General features: G+C 43.4%; 2 protein-coding genes across 11 annotated transcripts in view; both read left to right on the top strand.

Moving 5' to 3' along the window:
- The first annotated feature begins 166 nt into the window (after nucleotides 1-166).
- On the top strand, nucleotides 167-10,877 carry LOC129855602 (pleckstrin homology domain-containing family A member 7-like). Of its 4 annotated transcripts, none has more exons than XM_055923450.1 (12): nucleotides 167-315; nucleotides 486-584; nucleotides 2,003-2,111; nucleotides 2,294-2,379; nucleotides 2,598-2,702; nucleotides 2,833-2,923; nucleotides 3,423-3,469; nucleotides 4,415-4,546; nucleotides 7,223-7,804; nucleotides 8,294-8,412; nucleotides 9,100-9,224; nucleotides 9,488-10,877. In XM_055923450.1, the coding sequence occupies exons 1-12, from the start codon at nucleotides 187-189 to the stop codon at nucleotides 10,795-10,797; spliced, it is 2,934 nt and encodes a 977-aa protein (XP_055779425.1). In that variant the 5' UTR covers nucleotides 167-186; the 3' UTR covers nucleotides 10,798-10,877. The 4 variants fall into 4 exon arrangements, with proteins under 4 accessions (XP_055779425.1, XP_055779435.1, XP_055779416.1 ...); XM_055923460.1 differs by having other exon boundaries at nucleotides 4,412-4,546; nucleotides 7,223-7,732; XM_055923441.1 differs by having other exon boundaries at nucleotides 4,412-4,546.
- Nucleotides 10,878-12,468: 1,591 nt separating this feature from the next.
- The window catches only part of LOC129855572 (liprin-alpha-3-like), a 56,239-nt gene continuing 43,103 nt past the window's right edge, over nucleotides 12,469-25,604 (top strand). For 4 of the 7 annotated variants that reach the window (XM_055923422.1, XM_055923405.1, XM_055923386.1 and 1 more), the window contains exons 1-14: nucleotides 12,473-12,724; nucleotides 16,096-17,004; nucleotides 19,381-19,482; nucleotides 20,061-20,225; nucleotides 20,384-20,458; nucleotides 20,571-20,630; nucleotides 20,836-20,964; nucleotides 21,445-21,537; nucleotides 22,388-22,440; nucleotides 22,889-22,982; nucleotides 23,292-23,426; nucleotides 23,846-23,929; nucleotides 24,215-24,346; nucleotides 24,483-24,545. In XM_055923422.1, the coding sequence (XP_055779397.1) occupies nucleotides 16,675-17,004; nucleotides 19,381-19,482; nucleotides 20,061-20,225; nucleotides 20,384-20,458; nucleotides 20,571-20,630; nucleotides 20,836-20,964; nucleotides 21,445-21,537; nucleotides 22,388-22,440; nucleotides 22,889-22,982; nucleotides 23,292-23,426; nucleotides 23,846-23,929; nucleotides 24,215-24,346; nucleotides 24,483-24,545 (1,515 nt within the window). In that variant the 5' untranslated portion in view covers nucleotides 12,473-12,724; nucleotides 16,096-16,674. Of the gene's footprint in view, nucleotides 12,725-16,095; nucleotides 17,005-19,380; nucleotides 19,483-20,060; nucleotides 20,226-20,383; nucleotides 20,459-20,570; nucleotides 20,631-20,835; nucleotides 20,965-21,444; nucleotides 21,538-22,387; nucleotides 22,441-22,888; nucleotides 22,983-23,291; nucleotides 23,427-23,845; nucleotides 23,930-24,214; nucleotides 24,347-24,482; nucleotides 24,546-25,604 lie in introns of all 7 variants that reach the window. The other 3 variants (XM_055923429.1, XM_055923396.1, XM_055923413.1) reach the window with 3 other exon arrangements.

Here is a 25,604-nt window from a genome sequence, read left to right as displayed (position 1 = left end):
TGTAGTCAATGGCTTAATCTGGTGACATTTTCCATTATAGCACCTATTGTCGCACCCCAAACTTCTACCTTTGGAAGCTTCTACAATCCTTCCGTGTATTACGACGGTGTGGTATGTATTGTGCAAACTTTTTCACCCTTCCCATCTCTCCCTCTCTGATAGGACAGTGTCCAGTGCGCCTTAGAGATGACCAGGCTGCAACTGGATGAGTGGAGGAAGCAAGGACTCCGAGGACAGGAAGGAGCACTCACCCAGAAGGCTTTGCTCCAGGAAGAACTGGTCACTATCCGAGCAAGGATGTGTGACGTCTCATTGGTGATGGAGCTGATACCTTTTTTTTTTTACGAATTGTTTATGATTTTATAATGTACTAGTGTTAAACAAAAAATGTTCATTGATATCCACATCAGCAAGATCGTATTATGAATGTCAACTTGATTTCTTAACCCCTAATTGAAGTACATTTGTTTACTTTTTTGGTACAGGAAATGGATAGAGTGTGGAGCCAGTATGAGAGGATGGAGAGCGAGCTGTCTGTGTTCAGATCACACCTGCAGCACGTCTGTAATTTCGGGATGCCACAAGTATAAACTCCTCGGTTTTGTGACACTTCACAGATTCTCTTGTTCTCTTATAACATTTATATTATTGCAATGTTCTTGAATTGGATTTAGTACACTGCAACTCATAAAATGTTTCCCATACCCATAAGTGCCGGTTTCACCCACATGAGGTATATTCCTGACGGGTCCCCGCGACATTCTGAAATTCAATTTTCGTCCCCGTCCAGTTTTATTATTTCACAGTAATACAAAAAGCACCGCCAGCATGCTTTTAAACCAAACATTTTGGGAAAGACGAAATACACAATGATTGCCTGATGATCTTCCTTCTGCTTTCCTGAACTTTCCAACACATGTCTGACGCATTTCAGTCACTTCAAAAGAAAACTTCATTCAGACTGAAATTTGCCATAACCTGATTAGACAGATATTTGTGTTATTTATAAGGCCAGATTGAAAACGTTTCATCAAAACATTTGTACACATTGTTTCGGATACCACCGATGTGTCCCAAAATAGACAGTACAATAGTGTGACGGTCCATCTTATCACTATCATAAAAACTAATACGTGTTAATAGGGTAGTGACATAATACAGAAAACACGTAGTATTCAGAGGAATGTACTGTACTGCAGCATTGGAAAGGTCTGCCACATCTGGTTCTCACCATCCCTAAAAAGTACTTATCAATCAAAGCACTAATAAAGATGCTTGTTAAACCTGATAGACCGACGTCATCGCAAAATGCAGGCTAAATCACACGACTCGGCCAAGAACTCCTCCTTCTGAGCACGTTATTTGACGATGTGCTGACGGTACGAAACTAGCCTACATGTTGTTCCAGGGCTAAGGTGTTTCAATGGGTGTTTTTGAAGGGACCCAATAAAATGTCATTGTCACTTTTTTCAACTTCTATTTTCCCATGTACCCTGAAAGAAGTCTATGGGGCCAGGAAAAAAAACTTGGGGACAAAAAAAATTGATAGGGGCAAGCTCACCGTGTTCAACGTTGCATGAACCAAATCAACTCAAAGACTTGGTTTGAGGTTAATTAGAATTGATTTGGCCTTTGAATTACGTTTGACCTAGTTCGGTCTTTCATCAATCATCGACATTGTTAATATTGTCAAATTTCAATCAATCAATCAAATGTGTTTATGAAGCCCTTTTTACATCAGCCGGTGTCACAAAGTGCTGTACAGAAACCCAGCCTAAAACCCCAAACAGCAAGCAATGCAGATGTAGAACGCTGGGAAAAACTCCCTAGAAAGGCCAGAACCTAGGAAGAAACCTTAATTATTAAACATGTTTAATAATGATATCTTACCTAGCTTGATGAATGTGGCCATTTTTGTTGTTCTAAAAACAACTGGTTAGAAGGGCCATGGTTTTTGTTAAATTGTGTAGAAAAAGTTCCTCTCACCCTTGTCCCTCCTCAGGAGCAGTCCCAGGCCCAGAGAGAGCTGTGGATGATGGACGACATCCTCTCTGGACTCAGGGTCAACAGGGATAACTTCCGGGTCCTGCTGGGCTTCCAGATGCACACAGGTAACTGTCAGAAACACTCCTACTTTGTCTGAACATTTCCTCATATTGCTCATGCTTAGGAATGAATAAGGTATGTACACATTGAAAGAGGGAGCAACCAGAGGCAGATATATAGAGATACCGTGTACAGTATGGCTCTTGTATCAACTTATTCTCTTCACCTCGTGTGTGTCTTTTCTCAGTTCCCACAGGAGTATTCCAGAAGTCATCCTCCCACCCGGGGACCCCTGGATCTCCAACAGAGAGGATGCCGAGTGGATTGCCAACGGTACAGTACGACTACCATACTACAATACCAGTGTCCTAGTAAGTTACTATAGTGCTGTGGAATGATACCAATACAGAGTGGGGTCTCTGCACTCTGTCAATTTATCCAAAGGGATATTGGATCAGGCTTATGATTCAATGTTCTCATACGGGCGCTGTTGGTGTAATGATACCAAACAATAAGCTTTGATTGGTTAATGATGTTTATGATTTTGTCAGGGGGTGGAATCAGAGCCTCCGGCCCGCCCCCCTTTACCCCAGGAGCTCCAAGACACCAATCAGGGAAGAGACCAGGGGCATGTGTGGACGGATCCGAATTACGAGGTGAGTATAGAGAGAGACATAGGTTGCATCCGGATTTTCTACCCTTGTCCCAAATTGGGCACTTGCACTCCATTTTGTAGATCTAGCAATAGTGGAAACTCCCTCCGGGATCTCTGTGTATGTACTCCAGGGCATTTACGGTGGCCCAGGAGATCCATTGGACAGAAGAGGAAACAGCCAATCTGATCTCCATGGTGACAGGACACAGAGAGAGACATCAGGTAGCTAGTATGATATGGGGTTTACGACTATGTCTATGACTATCAAGTACTTGAACTACCTATCTACACTCTTAGGGGGAAAAAAGGTGCTATCTAGAACCTAAAAAGGGTTCTTCGGCTGTCCCCAATAGGAGAACACCTTTGAAGAACCCTTTTTTAATTCCAGGTAGAAGCCTTTTCGGTTCTATGTAGAACCATTTCCACAGAGGGGTAATACCTGGAACCCAAAATGGTTCTACCTGGAACCAAAAAGGGTTCTCCTATGGGGACTAGCCGAAGAACACTTTTGGAATCCTTTTTCTAAGAGTGTATCGGTATGGTATAACTATGGCAAACAGCAGCATAGACTTAATGGTTATTTAATTGCCTTGGAGACAATCATCCCTTCTGATGGTGGTCCATTGTACTGTATTTTCTTTGTCAGGTTTTCTTCATGTTATCAATTACTATTTCTTATACACTCCTTTTCCCTCATTCCCTCGATCTCTGTCACCCACAGAATCTCAGTCTAGTTCAAGATGGTCCACACCAGACACCACAAATAAAGTAAGATTGTCTAATTAATCTACGTCTCCACCATCTGCACCTTTTTCAAATGCAAATCACTTGATGGAATACGAATACAGTAACTGAAAGGTTAAAAAATATATATTCAAAGCCAAATTCAAAAACAAGGTAGCAAGTTGACTCTTATTGTCATGAGTTTTGCCCTGGAGGTAGGACTGGGTGGTTTACGCTTGATGTGCCAGCTGCAAAGTCAAAATGGGCTACATCGATAAATTCATGAAAACAAAAATGATCTTTTTAGTCTTAATATAAGGTTAGACATTACGGTTAGCAGTGTGGTTAAGGTTTACATTTACATTTTAGTCATTTAGCAGACGCTTTTATCCAGAACGACTTACAGTAGTGAGTGTACACATTTTTCATACTATTTCATGTTGGTCCCCTGTTGGATTCAAACCCTCAACCCTGGCGTTGCAAGCGCCATGATTTTAAACCTTGTGGTTAAGGTTAGGTTTAAAATAAGATTGTATGACTTCGCGGTTGTGCCAGCTAGTGACAACTCTGCAGAGCTTCCTTCAGCACATGAGTCATCTCAGTAAATGCCAACCTGCATTTTCTTATTGTCTTGATCAGATTCCTTACAATTAGGGCATGTTGCAATATCCCTGACAGTCAACAGAGGGAAGCAGAGACACACGGCTCTGTGGTTCTCGCTGTAGTTTTCCTCTCTCTCTCTCTCTCTCTCTCTCTCTCTCTCTCTCTCTCTCTCTCTCTCTCTCTCTCTCTCTCTCTCTCTCTCTCTCTCTCTCTCTCTCTCTCTCTCTCTCTCTCTCTCTCCCACACACACAATATCACAGATTTTCTATTAGCACTATTACTGATGCATGCTCTGGCATTCTTCGTCGTTCCCGGCAACCAGTTATGACTTCTGTGCATTGGAGTCGTACACGTTGTACTAAAGCCTCCTTCTTTTCCCCTCAGAAGGGAAGGATGAGTGAAGAGGAGCAGATTGAGAGGATGAGGAGACACCAGGAAAGGGTAGCCAGTCGGAGGAAACCGCCCATGTCCGGTCCCACCAGCCAAACCCAGTATCAAAGTTCAGAACCGAAAGAAGAGGTTGGTTCTATGAGGATTAGTGTGTAATGGATTTATGTGTGATCCATTATGTATGTGAACCTATGATCCCAACATTGTATGGATATATACAGTGCGCTGAGTATACCAAACATTACGGAAAACCTTCCTAATATTGAGTTGAGTTGCCCTCAGAACAGCCTCAATTCATCTAGGCATGGACTCTACAAGGTGTCGAAAGTGTTCCACAGGGATGCTGGCCCATGTTGACTCCAATGCTTCCCACAGTTGTGTCAAGTTGGCTGGATGTCCTTTGAATGGTGGACCATTCTTGACACACACAGGAAAGCTGTTGAGTGTGAAAAACCCAGCAGCGTTGTTGTTCTTGACACAAACCGGTGCGCCTGGCACGTACTATCAGACATCCTTTTCAAAGGCATTTACATTTTGTCTTGCCCATTATCCCTCTGAATGGCACGTATACACAATCCATGTCTTAATTGTCTCAGCGCTTATCCTTCTTTAACCTGTCCCCCCCCCCCCCCCTTCATTTACACTGACTGAAGTGGATTTAACAAGGGACATCAATAAGGGATCATAGCTTTCACCTGAATTCACCTGGTCAGTCTGTCATGGAAAGAGTGTTCCTAATGATTTGTCCACTCAGTGTACACATATTGTATGTTAATCTGAAGTTTCATTCCAAGACGCTATATATCCATAGAATTAAAATAATCAATAATATGAGATCTGTGTGTAAAACATTTACATTTGACATTTGAGTTATTTTGCAGACTCTCTTATCCAAAGCGTCTTACAGTTAGTGCATTGATTTTAAGATAGCTAGGTGGGACAACCACATACAGTGCCTTCAGAAAGTATTCACACCCCTTGACTTTTTTCACATTTAGTTGTGTTACAGCCTGAATTTAAAATGTATTACATTTAGATTTTGTGTCACTGGTCTACACTCAATAACCCATAAGTGGAATTATGTTTTTAGAAATTATTTTATTTTTATAAAAAATGAAAAGCTAAAATGTCTTGAGTCAATAAGTATTTAACTCCCTTATTATGGCAAGCCTAAATATATTCAGCAGTAAAATTCTGCTTAACAAGTGCAACATAAGTTGCATGGACTGCAATGTCCCTCAGTCAAGCAGTGAATTTCAAACATAGTTTCAACCACAAAGACCAGGTAGGTTTTCCAAAGCCTCGCAAAGAAGGGCACCTATTGGTAGACGGGTAAAAATAAAAAAGAAGACATTGAATATCCCTTTGAGCATGATGAAGTTATTAATTACACTTTAGATGGTGTATCAATACACCCAGTCACTACAAAGATACAGGCGTCCTTCCTAACTCAGTTGCCAGAGAGGACGGAAACCACTCTAAGATTTCACCATGAGGCCAATTGTCACGCTCGTTGTTGTAAGAATCGGACCAACATGCAGCGTGGTTTGGGTTCATCATCTTTATTACGTGAACCGGCAAAAAACAATAAAGAACAAAACGAACGTGAAGCTATGCAGTGCTCAAGGCAACTATACACAAACAAGATCCCACAACAAACAGGTGGGAAAAGGCTGCCTAAATATGATCCCCAATCAGAGACAACGATAGACAGCTGCCTCTGATTGGGAACCATATCAAGCCAACCTAGAAATAAAGAAACTAGAATGCCCACCCTAGTCACACCCTGACCCAACCCAAAATAGAGAATAAAGGATCTCTAAGGTCAGGGCGTGACACCAATGGTGACTTTAAAACAGTTACAGTTTAATTGCTGTGATAGGAGGACTGAGGATGGATCAACAACACTGTAGTTACTCCACAATACTAACATAAATGACAGAGTGAAAAGAAGGATGCCTGTACAGAATAATAATACTCCAAAACATGCATCCTGTTTGCAATAAGGCACTAATGGAAAACTGCAAAAAATGTGGCAAAGAAATTAACTTTATTTCCTGAATATAAAGCGTTATGTTTGGGGCAAATTCAACACAACACATCACTGAGTACCACTCTCCATATTTTCAAGCATGGTGGTGACTGCATCCTGTTATGGGCATGTTTGTCATCGGCTAGGACTAGGGATTTTTAGGGGGGATAAAAAAAACGACAGAATGGCCTCCCGAGTGGCGCAGCGGTCTACCAATTTGACAGAGCTTGAACAATATTGTACAATCCTGGTATGCGAAGCTCTTAGAGACCCAGAAAGACTCACAGCTGTAATCGCTGCCAAAGATGATTCTAACATGTATTGACTCAGTGATGTGAATACTTATGTAAATTAGATATTTAATTTCCAATACAATTTAAACCAATTCTAAAAACATGTTTTCACTTTGTCGTTATGGGGCATTGTGTATAGATTGCTGAGAATTTTTTTGATTTAATTAATCAATTTTGAATTCAGGCTGTAACACAACAAAATGTGGTGTATGAATACTTTCTGAAGGCACTGTGTCAAATATACAGTATACAAACGTTCCATTCCAGCTAAACAATGGATGTGTAGAGTTTAATCTAATCTATGAATAAAAAATCTTAGAACAGTAATATTTTACACACACCTGAAGGTACCCATAAGCAATCCTTTCTAGTGAAAAAACACATGTGAAAAACGTGTGAATAATATTTGGAAATAAACTTCATATACTGTATGTATATATGCAGGCCTATACATGTGAATGAGTAATTTTTTTGTTTTAGGCCCCCTTTCCTCTGAGGGTGACTAGAGTCCTCACAGCCGTCTTGCCTTCCTCTCTGATTGCCCGACGCGTTTCTGTCGAGGACCCCCCTCCCGAGTTGGCCACTCCGCTGCCTGAGCAGATTCCTCCAGGAAGACTGACAGAGCAAAGCAAGCAAATACTCCAGAAAGCGCCTAGAAGGCAGTTATTCGAGATGCCTGATAAAAATTCCAGTTGGTCCCAGGCAGAGATGAGAGAGATGAGCCAGGAGCAGCCGCCGGCCAAACGGTTGGCTAGGGCTCTACAGGAGCTAGCTTCAGCGAGGCAAGAGCAGAACTCCTATGGGCTCAATGCAACTAGGGCCCAGCAGAGCCACAGTGTCACCACCAGATCCTCCAGAGAGGACCCCTGGAAAGAGGCGTCCAACACAGAGTCTGCTGTGGAGGCCCCGAGGCCCCAGCAGGGTCAAGACCGGGCCGTTGTGGGCAATGGGGGTGTGGCCTCTAATGGAGGCGGTGCCTCTGATCCCAGGGTAAGAAAGGAGGATGGGGGTCATGACACTACAAGAGAAGTGTTGGGAGGATGTCAGAGGGAGGAAGAGAAGGTGAGATGAGTACAGTTCATTTCACCTCATCTCTTATTTCAGTTATGAAACACGAGTCGCATTCTAATAAAGGCTTTTTACAAACTAATTAGCCAGTGATCGCCAAACAACTGTGACGCCACAGGAGGCTGGTGGCACCTTAATTGGAGAGGACGGGCTCGTGGTAATGGCTGGAGCGGAATGGTATCAAATACATCAATCACATGGTTTCCATGGTTTCCAGGTGTTTGATGCCATTCCATTCGCTCCGTTCCGGACGTTATTGTGAGCCGTCCTCCCCTCATTAGATCATCCCTAATGACAGTTTCACCTTTTACTATTGTACAGTTAACCATGCCACATAGGTCAAAGTCACAATTTGGAAGATTTCCTTCTGTTCAACTGCGATTTCAAGTAATGATATACACCCATTGATTCCGAAAGAATATAACTTATGAATGCCTCATGAAATACGGACAAAGACTCAGGATTGTGGCTTTCATGTCACAGGTTGAGGGACACGCCACTCTCCTAACATCTGCCCCGGACCCTGACCTCTGCCTCACCCCTGAGCAGAGAGAGGCCAAACTGAGACGTGTGGAGAGGATCAGGGAGAGAGTCATCCGGAGGTGGGGTTCATTGTGTGTGTGTGTGTGTGTGTGTGTGTGTGTGTGTGTGTGTGTGTGTGTGTGTGTGTGTGTGTGTGTGTGTGTGTGTGTGTGTGTGTGTGTGTGTGTGTGTGTGTGTGTGTGTGTGTGTGTGTGTGTGTGTTATGATGAATCCCTTCTGTGACAGCTCAGTGTGTTTCACTATGTAGAGAGACACTTATTAGAAGGGATATCAATTACTCTATATATTATACTGTACATAGATAGATTGCAGTGGAGGCTGGTGGGGGGAGCTATGGGAGGACGGGGGTCATTGTAATGGCTGGAATTGAATAAATGTAAAGGTATTAAACACATTAAACACATGAAAGCCACGTTTGACTCTGTTCCATTTACTCCATTCCAGCCATTACAGTGAGCCGGTCCTCCTATAGCTCCTCCCACCAGCCTCCACTGATAGATTGTGTATACCTGTCTCTGTGTTGCTATACGTTCTTGTCATGTGTTTTTTTTTTGTATGAGTTTGCATGCATCTACGAATCTAGCTTTAATCTCAGGGCTTTCCTTCCACCTCCTCTTTTTGTCCCTCTGCCTCTCTCTCTCTTTCCCTCCCCCCTCTCTCTCTCTCTCTCTCTCTCTCTCTCTCTCTCTCTCTCTCTCTCTCTCTCTCTCTCTCTCCCTCTGAATCTCCTCCCCTCTCTCACTTAGTGCAGTCAGAGAGAGTGCCGTGGTGCCCGGACATCCACTGACCAGGATGGAGAGACAGGAGCTCCACAACACCCCTTCTACACAGAAGACCTATGACAAGGCCAGAAAGAACCGGGAGATGCCAGGTAAGGGAAAGGGGGATACGTAGTCCGTTGTACAACTGAATGCATTCAGCTGAAATGTGTCTTCCGCATTTAACCCAACCCCTCTGAATCACTCATAATGCCTAAGTACAAACACTCAGGCTGGCTTGATGTGATAGAGTTATTCTGATAAATGTATGCTGAAAGTTTGCCCTTTCTGCTACGTTGCTCTCGGTAATTATACAGTCTACTCTCTTCTACTGTCAGAGAATCACACCAATTCCAGAAATGTTTGTACTTTTCAGTTTCTGGGCCTTATGAGGATGTCTGCGGAGGCTGGTGTCATAGTGACGGGAGGGTTCTACGTAGTAACAGGACGGTAGAACCTCCGACCCCTGGAGAGAAACCTCTTTATGAAGATGAGGGGAAGGGGCATATGAAAGGTCATGAGGGTCATATTGGGAACAAAACACAGCACAAAGGTCACGGTGACAGAAAGGGTATCATGAAATGTAAAAAAGAAAAGGAACCATCCACTTCCTCCAATAAGATCTCCTCGATGACTGTATACCAAACTGACGGAGGCCTGCAATTCAAGAGGTGTGATGACAAAGAACAGGAAGAAGACCAAAAGGAACTCTCATCCTATCACGTTGAAAGCAGTTCTCTGTCCACCAACCTGAAAGCAGAATGGTTCCTCTCAACCAATCAGTGGCGAGAGTTCATACCTTTACGCGACCACGGAATAGAGTCATTGTGCCAAAAGGAAACCTTGAATGTGGACAATGAGCCAACATCTCATGACGCAGGAACTGATTCCAATGGTGACACATTTTCTGTAAGTGAAAGTTTAGAGAAAATGTTGGAAAATCATTCACTCTTCTATAAAATCACAAGTGACATCAATCTGTCAGACACGGACATTACAATGACTGATGGACAATCAGTATCCAATCAGGGAGAAGAGATTGAGGGGGCAACCAATGAGATTTCAACAGCAGATGAAGTGACCTATAGGGTGGTAAGACCAACAGACCAACAAATTGAAGGTTGCCACCCTTCAGAATCCTCCAAAAGTTATGGTACAGCCACAGACGATAGTGGAGACATCACTACAACCAATCAGCAGCAAGATTTAACATCTAAGGACCGGAACGCACCACTATCTGCTAATCAAACATCGTGCGTCTCATCCAAACCAGGACGTGACCTATGCATCTATGAAGAGATATCGGACAATGACGCTTTGCCCAAAGCAACAGAGGAACCCATTCAGGAGAGTCAAGGGAAAATCATGCAAAGTCAGGAATCGAGGAAACCTAATCCCGAATCGTCGAATCATCCTGAATCAGAACAGGCCCCCTTTATGGATATGCGTGGATGGGCAGAAACAGGACAAGAGAATCGTGGAACAGTAGATATGAAGGTAGAACAGGAGGGAGCTGGAGAGTTGAAGGTGGCCAATAGCAGTTTAAGTGGAGAGAGAGGCGACGCGGTCCAAAAAAGATGTAGCCTATCCAAAACCAATTCGCTAGGCCTATACGAGGAGGGAAGGGCGGATCGAAGTGCCTCATTTGGAAGAGGCAGAGTAACTGTACTGCGGACAAGTTTATAGAGGGACTACGAAGATGGAGGATGACAAGGAAGATGTAGGACAATAGAGACTGGAGTGAGCAAGATGGGGGGGGGGGGGGGGGGGGGGGGTATGAAAGTGATAGAGAGAAATAGTGTACTGAGGAGAAGGGAAGAGAGATATCTGGGAAAGGAGAATGATGATGATGCTTACCAATGAAAACAGTTAAACATCTAAAGTTATTTGAAATGTTATGTCCTGGAAAAGTGTATGATCAGAAAAGAGATCGATGATCAGGATATGCTACCAACAGAAAATGGAATTCACCATAAGACCTGTATATGCGTATATACTGTGATCATATGCAGTATGAATACAATGTAGGGTACAGTACTAGCAATAAACTAATGCACAGTACATGTCAAAGGGCCGAGGTTACACAGTTATTCCACCCAGTTTACATATCTAACACTGAGCAAATATACCCCTATGTATCACAGTTGGATGGTTGTTCATTGTTCACCAATAACACGTATTATTGTTCTCACTATATAACATGAATTGTGCTCGCGTTTTGTATCTCAAATGTCCTAATTAATAAACATATGTCCGGCATTACCATATGTTGCACTAAGGCTGTATTATTATAATATTACGAATATATATGACATATTTCCATCAATAGCGCTTTCTTTCCTCAACACTGGTCCTCTAGACTGCTACTCCTCTGATTAACTCTTCTCTGACCAGGCCCAACGCAGAATTGAACTGGGTTTTTAATAATGCCTTTGTCACTTTAAATCCTTGCTGTGTCTCAGTCGATGACATCATTGTCTGAGAACACATTACATCACCTCTTGCCGGGCTTCCTCCCTTCTGTTTTGACTCTGCCAAACTCAACCCAGCTTATCCGTTTACCTGAGATACGCTATCAATATCTTCATAAATGTATATATCAAACAATGTCTTGTTTGTTTATTTATTTCTGAGGAACATGCTGTGAAATGGAATATAGGGTAGTGTGCTGAATATACATGATATATGATTCTACTTCCACGTCAACATACCCATAAAACAACATGATAACTAAATGTACAAACTGCTCACTTGATATAATAAACATAGAATAGCATTCTTGTCATATTGTATTGTCTGTATTGGTTTTCTTACCATACTCAGTACGGAATGGATTGTTTCCCATACTTTTGTGTCATGCATGTCTTAAAAGAAAAAAAGACTTCCTCCTGCATAATATTAGTAACATAAATATGTGTTTTCTAATGAAAATACAAATACCATGGCCTATGTTCCAAACTAAAATGGTTGTTTGTATAAGTAGCACATAGCTTTTGATGTTTGCACTGCACTTCCTCATAGCTGTGGCCTAATTCTGATATGGTAACACCATCCCAACAATGACTTATCTGGTGCAGTCAAATCGTGCACATTTGTAACACCAGAACACAGCTGATATGTGTCTAAGAAGGGCTATAAACTATAGGCTAACTAGCCTAATGCACACCGTGTTCACTTTCATTTGTTAGGTTCTTATCATATTATGCATTATGCATGGTGTGGTCCATGTACGATGGTTAAGTTTGTCTGTCTGTCAACATGGCCTAGCTGTCTCTCGTAGCCATTTACTGTAGACTATAATTAATCAGGTGTTTGTTTGGCCTGTGTGTGTGTGTGTGCACGTGCGTGTGTGCGCGCGCGCGTAAATCACAGAGAGATGCGGAGAATGCTGAGAGAATGTTTCTTTAAGACCCATTACCTTCCAATCCGACAGAGGGGGATGCTATGGTAAGGTGATGTAGCGTTGCTCCCCGCTCCCTTATGCCGTTTGTGGAAAGGAGAGAGACGGGGGGAACCATATATCCGGGTTTTTGAGAGGCAAAATCAGCGGAGATGGATCCGAAGAATATTTAACGTCAGATTTGAACAATATGGATGTCGCGTGATGAATGTGGTAAGGATGGAACTTCCACCACTCCTCGCAACCCATTTTTTTTTTATGGCATGAAATGAGAAAATATGCACGCGTTATTGTAACGGTCCAAATGAGTCCGTGAAAATGTGTGCGCGTTTGTGTGTAGCCGATAACCAGTTATGTTTATTGTATTGTCAGGAAGGGAGGGGGAAAGCGTTTTGGAGGGAGGGAAATAAATAAAATAAACGATTCAATGCTCGGAATGTCAGGCATTGACAGGTGCGTTAGCAACACACACCGCGATTTATTTAGGGCGCGCGCGCTCGCTCCCTTTGCGTTTGCATACAGTTAGGTGAGGTGATACCTAGAGAGAGAGAGAGAGATAGCGAGAGAGAGATAAATATAATGTTGTCTACAATTAACAGCATATGTAGCCGTTATATGCATTACCTAGTTTACTATAAGCCTATAATAAACGAAAAAAACGTTGCCTATATGCTACCTTTAGGAAGCAACCAATTCCAAGAATATTCTTATCACCATTCTCGTCTCTGGTTTGTCTCTGGACTAAATTGTATCCGAAATGTGTGACATACAATTCTCGAACCCGTTCTGTGTATTTCTGTTGTCCATACACCGAGTAGCCTATAGCCTATGCCATGATGAGAGTTAACCACCGAGATATCTTAATGCAAACTGCGGATGTTTTTATGCACATAGGCATGTCTCAAAATCATGGACAAATACAGGTAGTGCGTCGAGGCTATTCGTTTATACGAATGTAGTAGTTGTCTGGGGCTGTTTGTGTTTCATCAAATCGTATTTTTTTCTGCCATACATTCAGAAATGGAGGTATATCCATGCCTATCATGTCCAAACGCGTCATTTTCAGCACTGAAACACCGTCGGGGATGCGATTAAAGGCATGTTTGATTGGTTTTCGTTTCTTTCATTCTGTCTGCCCAGCTGCCAAAAATCAGTTATTGATTCCAATGTTGCGTTTCGTGGTATGACATGGATGGGAAGAGGCTATGTTGTATTCGCTATTGTGGATAATGTGACACAGGACAAACAACCGCCATATCAGTCATCCTTAATGCGTAAAAATGTCAAATATGTATTTTTTCCTGTGTGTGTAATTGCTGTGTATATAGTGTAAAATGTATGTTGAACAGATCATGCCCCTCTTTCTTCCATTGTCGGCAATAGTGAAAGCCAGGAGCCACACTCCTCCCCGCCCCAATGGTCTGCTGTTTTTGCTGTCTTGCTCTTTCCTTCCTTCCTCATCTCTCTCTCACTCTCTCTCTCTCCATCATTTTATATTTCCCTTAACCCCCCATTGGTATACAGCTTATATTTTAGTAACCTAATACTGTACAAGATTGGGGGCCTGCTCCTAATTGGCCATGTAGAGAGCAACCATGAGATAACTCACTATTCTCGGCTGGGAACAACCACAACCAGCAATGTGAGAGCTGTGGGTTGTAGACAGAGATTATGAGGACGATGAGGAGGATGACAAGAAGGATGATAAATAGTATACAGAGATAATTTAGTAACTCTTTGATGATATTAGTCCACATGACATATTAGTCAGTGTGTCAGGCGCATTAAAGACATGGTGCTAGATGACCAACTAGCTTTCATAAGCCGAGTATGCCTAGAAGCAGTTGGCCCTATTGTCCTTTTCTTGCTATAAAAAAAATGATGGAAATATTATCACAAGCCCAACTGTCTTTGACTCTATATAATAACGTGAGCGGTTTGTCACCCTTGTATCCTTGTGTCGGCTATTTGTATTGCCATTAACATGTTTGAATAGCCTACCGCACAAATATAAGGAAAGTACTGCTACATTACTATCGGGATGATATTTTGTGGAGGAGCCTGACTTGGGACATGTCTAGTACTGGTCCTGAAGTGCAGAGGCTAAAGGCCAATATGCCTGGTTGTTCAGTCTGTTTGTGCTTGGAGCTTATGGCAGTGTTCTGCATTGCTTATCAATGTGTCACTGTAAATATCCATCTCTATAGTCTGTCTCTCTAGTCCCGTTTTACAGGCAGTGCACTGGGCATCACTAAGTTCCTCTACCTCAGAGCTGAGTCAGGTGTGTCATTGCTGGGCTGGAACAAAAGCCTGCACATCCAGTAGGTCTCCAGGACCAGGGTTGGAGACTACTGCATGACAGAGGGCCTTGGTGGTCCTCCTCAGCACTCCCGGATGAGATGGAAGAGGCTGATATAGCAGCAGCAGTAACTCAGGTGCAGTAGGTGCTGGGTTGGTTACAGTTAGCCAGACATCACCCTCCTGGCAGGTCATGGAGGGAATGCTGGCTAAAGTGGATACCCAGACTGACTCATGGTTCTGATGGCCTGACTTGCCCTATCTCCAACTGGACAGGTGTGAGAAATAAGCTTGAAGTTGTAGTCTGGGAGTTGTAGTCTTCCGGACAGCCCATTGTTGTTACTGTACCAGTACTAGTTTCTGTCAAAAAGACTACAGAACCAGCATGTGTGTGCTCCCCGGTCTGGAGAGGCGAGGTTCTGGAACTGCCTTTAGATTACGTTACATAAGTCCGTGTGGTCACAAAGCCTGAACACTCTTTTATTTCATATTTATATGGACTATATTTAACTATTTTATTATTTTTTAAATCTTCATTTAGATCATTTTGAGAAAAAAAAAAAAACTGGGGATTAACATCAATACAATACCTTACATCCCATTTACATTTCATAATACAGAAAGGTTGAGAATAAATTTAAGGGAATCAAAAGTCAAGAACGTCCAACCGTTCACCGCCTTCCACATTTCGTTTCAATGGCTCTTCTCCCTTTCAGTTCCATTCGAATTTGTTGAAAGACTATCTCGCCGGGAAACCAAAATATTTTTGATTGTCATTTGGCATCGGGTTTTCTATATTTGTGCGTTTATTATATATACAATGAAGCGGGGAAAAAACCACAAGCTTGGTGCCTTCCGGTCTTGTTTTGGCTCAGTTCATCACAGAGAATACACTAATACGTATAACACACACTTCCTTGAGCCTGAGGTGTTTGGGCCATTACTGCATGTTGTCAATAACAGGGCCATGTTCAGTAGGATGAAAACATTTTGAAATGGGGAGGTGCCACCTGAACTTGTCCAATAAGAACACCATTTGTTTTGTTTTCCATTGCAAAACATTTAAAAACATGTGCCCTGCTGAACACAACCCATGCCCTGTACATTAAATTGCATATTTCGGGTTATTATCTGTCTACACTTACAAAGAGTTGCAGTACAAGGTTTCTGTTTGTGCCATTGTCTTACGGTAGTAGTAGTACTGGCCTAGCTTCTATATTGTTGTATACAGTGTGTTAACTAAGGTGGGCCTAGTGTGACACTTCGTCTATCTTCATTTCTTTCAGCTATCGCTCCCGGTGCTGTGAAGACCCAATCAGTGGACCGAGTAGGAAGGTGGGCCTTCCTCTCCTGCGGCCCCTCCCCTTCCTCACCCTCAGCCAATCCTAGACTCAAACCACAGCCCAGTTTCCCATAGATACTTCCTTACTGCTTTGGTCATTCAAGATCACCTAGTTCTGTCATGGTCAACAAAACCCAGATTGTTGCACAGTAAGAAAAAGCTGCGAGAGAGAAAAATCCACTAGGCCTATTTGTTGGTGTTGTTTTGGAGAAAATAAGTAAGGTAATAGATCAAATTAGAGAGAGTGAAGAGGAAGCGTTGAACACGACTGGTTGAAAGCTATTTTTGACAAAGAAATAAAGCAACGATTTCTCTTTTTTACACTCTGTCATTTCAGTGATGAGATTAACAGGCTCAAACAGAAGCTCGCATGCAAGTGAGGTAACAGATTGACATTCTGTCCACGAATCACACGTACACGCACTTTGACCTACGGAACCCCTGCACACAGGGCTTTTGCGTAAACAAGCACTCCTAACATAGACGTTTTCTCCCCGGAGCCCACCACACTCTCTCCAGTCTCATGATGATGTGTGAGGTGATGCCCACCATTTCGGAGGACGGGCGCGGAGGAGGCCCCTCCTCTCCTGGGGTTGGGGCTGGGACAGGCCCTGGTGGGGCCATGGGGGGAGGGGGCTACGGTGGCCGAGGGGAATCCAGGGGCGGGGGTGACGAGGGGGGCAGCACAGGGAACCTGGAATCCCTGATGGTCAACATGCTGACCGAGAGGGAGAGGCTGTTGGAGAGCCTGAGAGAGACCCAAGACTGCCTTGGGACGGCCCAGCTACGCCTCAGAGAGCTGGGCCACGAGAAGGACTCCCTCTCGAGACAGCTGTCCATCGCCCTGCCACAGGTACAGTATAGTGTGTGTGTGTGTGTGTGTGTGTGTGTGTGTGTGTGTGTGTGTGTGTGTGTGTGTGTGTGTGTGTGTGTGTGTGTGTGTGTGTGTGTGTGTGTGTGTGTGTGTGTGTGTGTGTGTGGTGCAGTTGTGTTTGGGTGTGTATGGGGTACAGTTGGGCGATATCCAGATTTTCATACCGTCATATCGTTTCTGTATTCCCGAATTTGCACACAAGGGTGCGCTTTAAAAAAAACTAAACAAAAAAAACTATTTAGGTAACAGGGATCTTGATCCAGGAGGGGGTTTGCATGTCTCTGTTCTAACCAAGAAGCTTGATCTTGACATCTAGCCACTTAGCTAGCAAGTTAGCAAACCAAATGCATAGCTGGAGGCCTGAGCTGGATATCATTTATTAGATCTTAGATTGCTTATAGATATACTTAACTTATAGTTAGAAGCAGTGGCGTAGCACGCACCCACCAACCCCGTCGGTATTTTGAAATATCCCGGTATACGGTATAAACGGTACATCACCCAGGCCTAGTACGGGGGGTTGTGTATAGTACATCAGTGTATGAGTGTGGGTACTGTCAGTATATGTTCATGTGAGTGTGATTGGCATGTCTAAGTGTGTGTGTGTGTGTGTGTGTGTGTGTGTGTGTGTGTGTGTGTGTGTGTGTGTGTGTGTGTGCGCGTGTGCGTGCGCGTGTGTGTGTGTGTGCGCATGTGTGTGTGATTGTGTTCGTACGTGCGTGTGTATGTGTCAGTTGCAGAGCCAAGCTGGCTCGAAAGAAGTCCCTGTAGTGACAGATCACTGTGCTCCATCCACCACGTAGAGAAAAAACTATAGGCTGTAGACAGGGACATCCATTCATTCTACTACTGCCTCTTTAGAATAGCCACACTAGTATTGTGCTTACACATGGAGAGGATTTGTGCTTGTGTTCCCTTTTTGTCTTTTTTGCTCCCTTAGTTGTTTCAGCATTTTCTTTTAGCCATTTTAAATCTCAGAGTGAGGGATTTTTTTGTTTTTGGTTTTTAGCACGGTAATAACCATACAGTTATTGGCAATAGCTTAATAGGGAATTATACAGTAGTACCATATTCATATTTTTCATTAGATTGACCTTCATGGCCACCGTAGGTGGAGGCTAATCTTCTTCAGTGGGTATATTCTCCCTCAAAAAGATCATATTTAAATCAGGTTCGATGAAATGTATATTTGTTAACCTATCCTCTACCTGGGCACACACACAGCTTATTGTGAAAACTAGATTGTGGAACAGTACCCCAATACCGTTCTGTGATTTGAGATTGGAACTAATACGTTTCATATATAAGTACACAGCACACATTCCGTACAATAAACAAACAAACGTATGTGAACTGTACAGTATACATAGCACACAACAACCAATTGGACCATGTGATAAAGGGTATGTTTGTATGTTACTCTTTAAATATGAGTGCTAATGAATGGAGCCCACAGTCTATCCAATGACCATACAGTCAGACAGCGAGAATAAGAGAGAGATGGAATAAGAGGAAATGAGAAGAGATGCCAAGTGAAATTCAGAGCTTTAACCCAAACAAGGACCAATCCCAGAAGGCCGAGCGCCAACGGTCCTACTGTGTCACCATCTGTATACTCCCCCTTCTCTTATCTCCGATTTGCATTCCGAATGCAATTGTTACTATGGCTTGCGTTGCAGCGTAACACGTTGCCGTTGTAGTCCTCTAGTCTAAAGGTAGTCAAGTGGTTGTTGTGCCTCAACTACAAAGGTTCTAAACCTTGTGCCTACAAAATGAGGCTGAAGTTGGTGTTTTTTCCCCTCCAAGTAATAGAGATCATGTTTTTTTCCCGGAAGGCTTGTGATCACAAGGAATAATTAAACGATGGTTGCATGTTATATTACCTTGTGATGGCAATACATTTGACTCACACTGTTGTTGACAGTGTGTTTCCAGTTAGCACTGTAAGTGACACGTCAATGCTGTGAGTGTTTCGCGCCTCTCCATTGCATTTCAGTGCAGTATCATTGTGTAACACAGTGATATAATCCTTGAAGGCCAGTTCACAGAGGAGGTTATGAGCCTGAGACTGATAGTGTCTGTGTGTGTGTGTGTGTGTGTGTGTGTGTGTGTGTGTGTGTGTGTGTGTGTGTGTGTGTGTGTGTGTGTGTGTGTGTGTGTGTGTGTGTGTGTGTGTGTGTGTGTGTGTGTGTGTGTGTGTGTGTGTGTGTGTGTGTGATTACAGAGTTGGTTGCACACCTTGCAGATTAAAGTATATTTCCTGTCATTTTGCATCTACTTTGATTGTGAATATGTGAGCATGTTACAGGTCGCCCATATTGTTCATGAATGTTATGTTGCTTGGGGGCTCTGCAGGAGTTTGCTGTGCTGACTAAGGAGCTGAATGTTTGCCGGGAGCAGCTACTGGAGAGGGAAGAGGAGATTGCTGAGCTCAAGGCGGAGAGAAACAACACGCGTGTAAGATGTTTATCGGCCATTTTACTCACTAGCACTCTCACAGCAGATGTGTTTGTTCTTTCTCACCCATCATAGTTGTGGTATCGACTCGAATACTCCTTCTTCTCCTCCCTAGTACTCACTTTCACATTTTCTCCTTCCATCCCCCTGCCCTCCTTTTTTTTCCCCTTCCCCTTTCTCCCCCGTTTCTTTCTGCTACCTTATGCTCTTCCAACCCTCTCTACTCCCTCTAAACTATCTTACTCGGTCTTTCTGCCACCTTTCCTTGTCTCTCTCCCTCTCCTCCTCCGCCTCTCTTACCTTCTCTCTCCTCCCTTTTCTTTCTTTTTCCTCTCCTTTCTCTTTCTCTCCATCTCCTACTCTGTTTGTCTTTCTACCTTTTACTTTGCCCCTCTCTCCATCTCCATCCTTGCATCTCTTACCTCTCTGCCCCTCTCTCTTTCTCTCTCAATTCAATTCAATTCAATTTGCTTTATTGGCATGATGTAACAATGTACATATTGGATATTTACAATATAAATCTATAATATAACTCTCTTCTTCTACCTCAATCACTTTATCGCTCTCTCCTCCCGCAGTTGTTACTAGAGCACCTGGAGTGTCTTGTGTCTCGTCACGAGCGCAGTCTGAGGATGACGGTGGTGAAGAGGCAGGCCCAGTCCCCGGCGGGGGTCTCCAGTGAAGTGGAGGTCCTCAAGGCCCTCAAGTCCCTGTTTGAGCACCACAAGGCTTTGGATGAGAAGGTGGGCGACCAGGCTGCCATTTTGGGGTCTCCATCCCAACTCATAAGCAGCTACTGTAACTTTCTCTCAACAGTCACTTTTCTTTGCTTTGATGGAAAAGATCCATACAGACACATTTCACAGCGTTTCTCAGTCATTTCTTATGTTTGGCCCGTAAGGTTCGAGAGCGACTCCGCGTGGCCCTTGAGAGAGTGACCCTTTTGGAGGATCAACTACAAGCATCCGCCCAAGAGGTAAAAGCCATGCGGGATACATATCTTTAGTTAGAGCATGTTATAGCGGCCATTTCTTGATAATAAGAAAACGCGTTCAATATATTTTGTTCACCATTTGCCTCTCTTGCAGGTGATCTCTTTAAGAGACCAAATTAAAAGACGACAACAAGGGTTGGACGGCGGGAAAGATGTAAGGGGAGGAGTCATGCGTGTCGTGTCCAGTGTTTGTGTTTGTTAGTGTCCTAAAGTCAACAACATTAGCAAATCATTGGCGTTATGATGCGTTTTCCTTCTTTAGTCTGTCTCTTTGATGGTCAACAGTCTGATGATGGGTCTAATTCATCTTGTTCCCCGTCGCTCTCCTTTTCTCCATACCATCTCCCCGGTGACAACAGCGCCTACCCAATGGACCCTCCTCTGGATTGGACGACGGTGAGATCGACAGACAGAGAGAAACGGAGATAGAGCGGCAGAGAGCTGAGCTCTCCCAGCTGAAAGAAAGATTGGCCCTTATGTGTCGACAGGTGGGTTTGAGAGAGAGGGAGAGAGAGGGAGAGAGAGAGAGAGAGAATGTAGCCTGCCCTACATGTAACGGTATATGTATGCATTGCCTAGTTTATAATGATCCATAATCTAGCCTATACCATTATGAACCATTCACAAGAATAGTGTGTGTGAGAGAGAGAGTGAGAGGAGTGAGAGAGAGAGAGAACAAGGGTGAAAAAGAGAGAAGAGGGAGAAGAGCAATAAAGAAAAATAGATTCGGTTGGGGGTTGTATGGAGATTGCTAAAACCAGTTCCCCTCTTCCCTCTTGTGGACAGTCATAGCATTGCATCTGTTCTGCAAAATCCACACAGTACATGACAGTCTTTTTCTATATAGCTAACATAAACCTGCCTCTGCCCAAACCAGTGCTTCACGTCTTCGCTCATGAAGGCCCTCTGCTGTTAGGGTCCCTTATTGTCCCTTAACCATCTTATTGCTCTTCCTCATGCCACGTCAGGTTGGGGAAATAGAGGAACAGCTTGCAGCCGCCAGGAGGGAAGTGACGAAGTCGGAGGAGGCCAATCAGAAGCTCCAGAGGGATGTGAAGGAGGTATGTCAGGCCAATCTGTTCTTGGCCAAGGCCTTAGATCAGGGGTGGGCAAACTTTTTGGCTAGAGGGCCACATCGGGATTATGAAATTCTACGGGGGGGGGGGGGGGTTCTTTGTCAAAATTGATTTGCGGGCCAGAAATAGAGAAGTTATTTACAAAGTAAATAAGTCCATTATAATTTCTACATACTCTCTACTTAGTTTTAGATGTTCAAATGTAGCCTGGATCATTCCCCCCCCCCAAAAACGAAATAATAATAATTGACTGGTGGGCAAAATGCGACCCGCGGGCAGTAGTTTGCCCACTCCTGACTTAGATTCTATCAGCTCCCGGGCCTCTCTGTTCCAGCGACTGTTCCATCCCACTATGTTCATCCAATGCAAATATCTCAAAGCACAGAGCATTGGAATGCCTAGTATGAATTTGGGGAAAAGAGGCTTTTATGAGTCATATTCATCATGGCTATTCATTTCAAAGTTCAAACAAATGACTGTGCCAATCCCAGATTGCTCCTTGAATAGTAAACGGTTAATAATACATAATAAACGCCTATTTAGCTACTTATATTGCACATGCGTGCCTATATTGTGATACCTATACTAAAGTTCTCTTGGATAGAATATCAAAGAAGAACCCTAAGTGACGAGATAGACAAGAGGAGCTGTGCACGTATACAATGACGGAACACATGTGATAGTGAATAGTCAATCAGTAGTCAATTCTGAATGTGCACATTCCCCTGTTAGATGTTTAGGTTGCCATTTGATGAGTGTTACAGTGTGCCATGTATAATTGATGTGTTTCTTTGGGTGATTTAAACATGCTTCACTATGTATCTGCATCATTCAGGCTCTGTGCCAAAGGGAGGATATGGAGGAGAGGATCACTACATTAGAGCGCAGGTAACCCTCTTTTTAACACCCTTTTTAACACCCTTTTTAACACCCGGGACTATGGTGCCAAACTACCAGGTGTTTTCCTCGTTATCTGAAAAGTTGTCACCAAGGTGTCACAACACCTGTACCTCGCAGCTTACCTCTTTATCTCACTGTGTTATCTCACTGTTTGGGCATTTTCAATTGTTTCAGCGCACTGCAAGAGTTGGCTTGTGTCTACATGCTGTGAAGGGTGGAAGCTCATAACTAATGGTCAGGGATGTAGTGGAGCATAAACGCACTTAAACATCATTTAGGCGCCTTTATATTGGTGAAAAGCGTTTACGTTCCTTTCGTGTCAAATAGCTTTTGCGTTTACAGTGCTCGCTGCCGGTCATCTTGACCAACGTTCATCGTTGATAATATCCTCCTTCCCCCCCCCCCCTTGCTAACAATGTGTCCATGTTGTTTGCAGGTACCTCAGTGCTCAGAGGGAAGCAACCTCTCTACATGACATCAAAGACAAGCTGGAAAATGAGCTGGCCAGCAAGGAGTCACTGCACAGACAGGTAATTGGTTAACGACCGACTACGAGCGTACATGTACAGTAACCCTGTACAAATGGATAGGTTATATCCAGAGTAGCGTCTTTTAATATTTAGAGCCTGATTCTTATTTCCTGGACCTAGATTTATCTTAGACAGGTAAATCACTCTGAATGGAGAATCTCCATTGAAAGTGTGTGTTAGTCCAGGGCAAGGCTTAATCCGGGTGCAGAAAATCAGTCCTCGGGCTCAGACTTGGATTTTAGTCGAGTGTATCAAAATATCTCAGACTTCATCCGCTCTCTTCCCTTCTCTCTTCCTCTGTGTTGTCAGAGTGAGGAGAAGAACAGGCAGCTCCAGGAGCGTCTGGATGACGCCAAGCAGAAGCTCCAGCAGACCCTGCAGAGGGCCGAGACACTGCCTGAGATCGAGGCCCAGCTCGCCCAGAGAGTGGCTGCCCTCAACAAGGTACTGTAGTGTACGGGATGTCTGCGTTCACTGTCTTGATTCTGTTTTCAAGTGTGGATCTGAACTGTCTGTCCGTGAAACTGTTTGGGTGTCCGTCCGTCTCTTTTCCACATTCTACCTGAACGCGTCCGTCTCTCTTTCAGTTTGTCGGTCTCCCGTGTTTCATGTCTGTTCCTCTGTCCCGCCCGTCTGTCTGTCCGTCTGTCCGTCTGTCCGTCTGTCCGTCTGTCCGTCTGTCCGTCTGTCCGTCGTCTGTCCGTCCGTCTGTCTGTCCGTCTGTCCGTCTGTCCAACTGTCCGTCTCTCCGTCTGTATGACCTGAGTTGTCCTCCTATTGGCAGCCAATCTATCTTTCAATGTGTTAGTCTGAGTTTATGTTTGATCCCATGTACAGACACTTTCTCTCGCTTTTCTTTTTAGGCAGAGGAGCGCCATGGGAACTTTGAGGAGCGACTACGACAGATGGAGGCACAACTTGAAGAGAAAAATCAGGCATTGCAGAGGGTAATAATGCACTATTTGTTTGTACACTTGCCTTTTACTAAGTCTCATGTGGGCTTCTGACAAGTTACGACGCATTATGCCGGCTATAATTGGTGAAGTGTTACATTGTGTTCCTTACCCTCCGTTTTGGCCAATCAATTAAAACCCAATACTGTCTTTGTGAACTGTTTGAACTCTTATTGCTACCCGAAACCAAACAGTTGGTTCTGCTTTTTTATAATTTTTTCCCCTTCACATCGTGTTTTCTACCTTGACCCCTACTGTGTCATTTTGTCTACGTTTCAGGCAAGGCAGCGAGAGAAAATGAATGACGAACACAACAAACGCCTCTCGGATACGGTGGACAAGCTACTCTCTGAGTCCAACGAGAGACTGCAGCTTCACCTCAAAGAGAGAATGGCTGCCCTCGAGGAGAAGGTGCTATAAAGCTTTGTTAATCGTATGCTAAGTTAAGCTAAAATTGCCATTAATGATCAGTAAGTCTTTTTTTTAATCAACGTAATCAACAGCAAACATGAGTCAACTTGGCACAATCCCTCCTCCCCTCATCTAGAATTCCCTGTCAGAGGAGCTAGCAAACATGAAGAAAATCCAAGATGATCTTCTAGCAAACAAGGTACATATCTTCCCCTTATTGTATCCAGCCGGTCAGATTTCATTATATATGTTGTTGCTGTACTTTACTTCTGTATATACATGGGATGAGCACAGCAGCTGTACTTTATACCGATTTAAAACTGTTGCGAAGACTTTGGACTGCCTTTAGGGATATACACTGACTGTTGCAAACCCCTTTTGGAATAATAGGGTGGATAGTTTATGCTCACTCTAAAAAGAAAAAGGTTCCTGGAGTATCTTTTGGGAGTTCTTCAAATTGAAACTGTGGAGGAACCCCTAGAAGTTCTTCCTTTTAATGGATCCTCAATGAAGCTTTTGATGAACCTTTTGGGGTTCATTTTTGAACTACCCCCTCCCCTGTTATTATTATAAATAATAATACGCACAACAATAACACGATGTTTTAGTTCTCAATGTTTATCTTAGTGGCAAAGCGCAATTAAAATATAAAATATGAGGTAAACTCCCAGCAGAGCCCCAAGTCCAATGGGTATATCCTCTGGCGTGTTGATGTTAATGTGTTGATGTTCTTCGTATCCATCGCCAGAATGATTTCGCAGTGCATGTTGATCGAACAGGTTTCGTGTTGTATTCATCAGAGGTTTAGGGAGGGTGAAGTCTGTGAATCCAACATGTTTTAATTACACAGATGATTAACAAAACATGCACTCGACAGTGTTCATACCTTGGTTTCTGTGGTGAATGTGAATGATAAAAACTGTTTTGATAATGGTTTTCATACACACCTAGAGGCCTATGGGATATTCATTGAAGAGGCGAGGGAGGAGGATGGTAAATGTGATCTGCATAACATGACAATACCAATTGACATACCTTTGTATGCCTCCTCTTCTACCTGCAGACACAGACACAAAAGTGAGCAGTTAGCCACCCAATACAGCTAGCCTTCAACATATTGTTATAGCCTACCTATTCATACCTTTTTGTTGATTGATATCCACTGAATTGTGTCCATTTTAGAAAGATTTTCACAAATATGAAAAGATAAATGGTATCATAAAACAGTACGAATTTAGATCATACAAGGGATCAAAAC

This window comes from Salvelinus fontinalis, chromosome 1 (assembly GCF_029448725.1).
Source record: "Salvelinus fontinalis isolate EN_2023a chromosome 1, ASM2944872v1, whole genome shotgun sequence".
Lineage (NCBI taxonomy): Eukaryota > Metazoa > Chordata > Actinopteri > Salmoniformes > Salmonidae > Salvelinus > Salvelinus fontinalis.
Note: the sequence above shows the minus strand (reverse complement) of the source record. Positions and strands in the feature narration are given on the sequence as shown.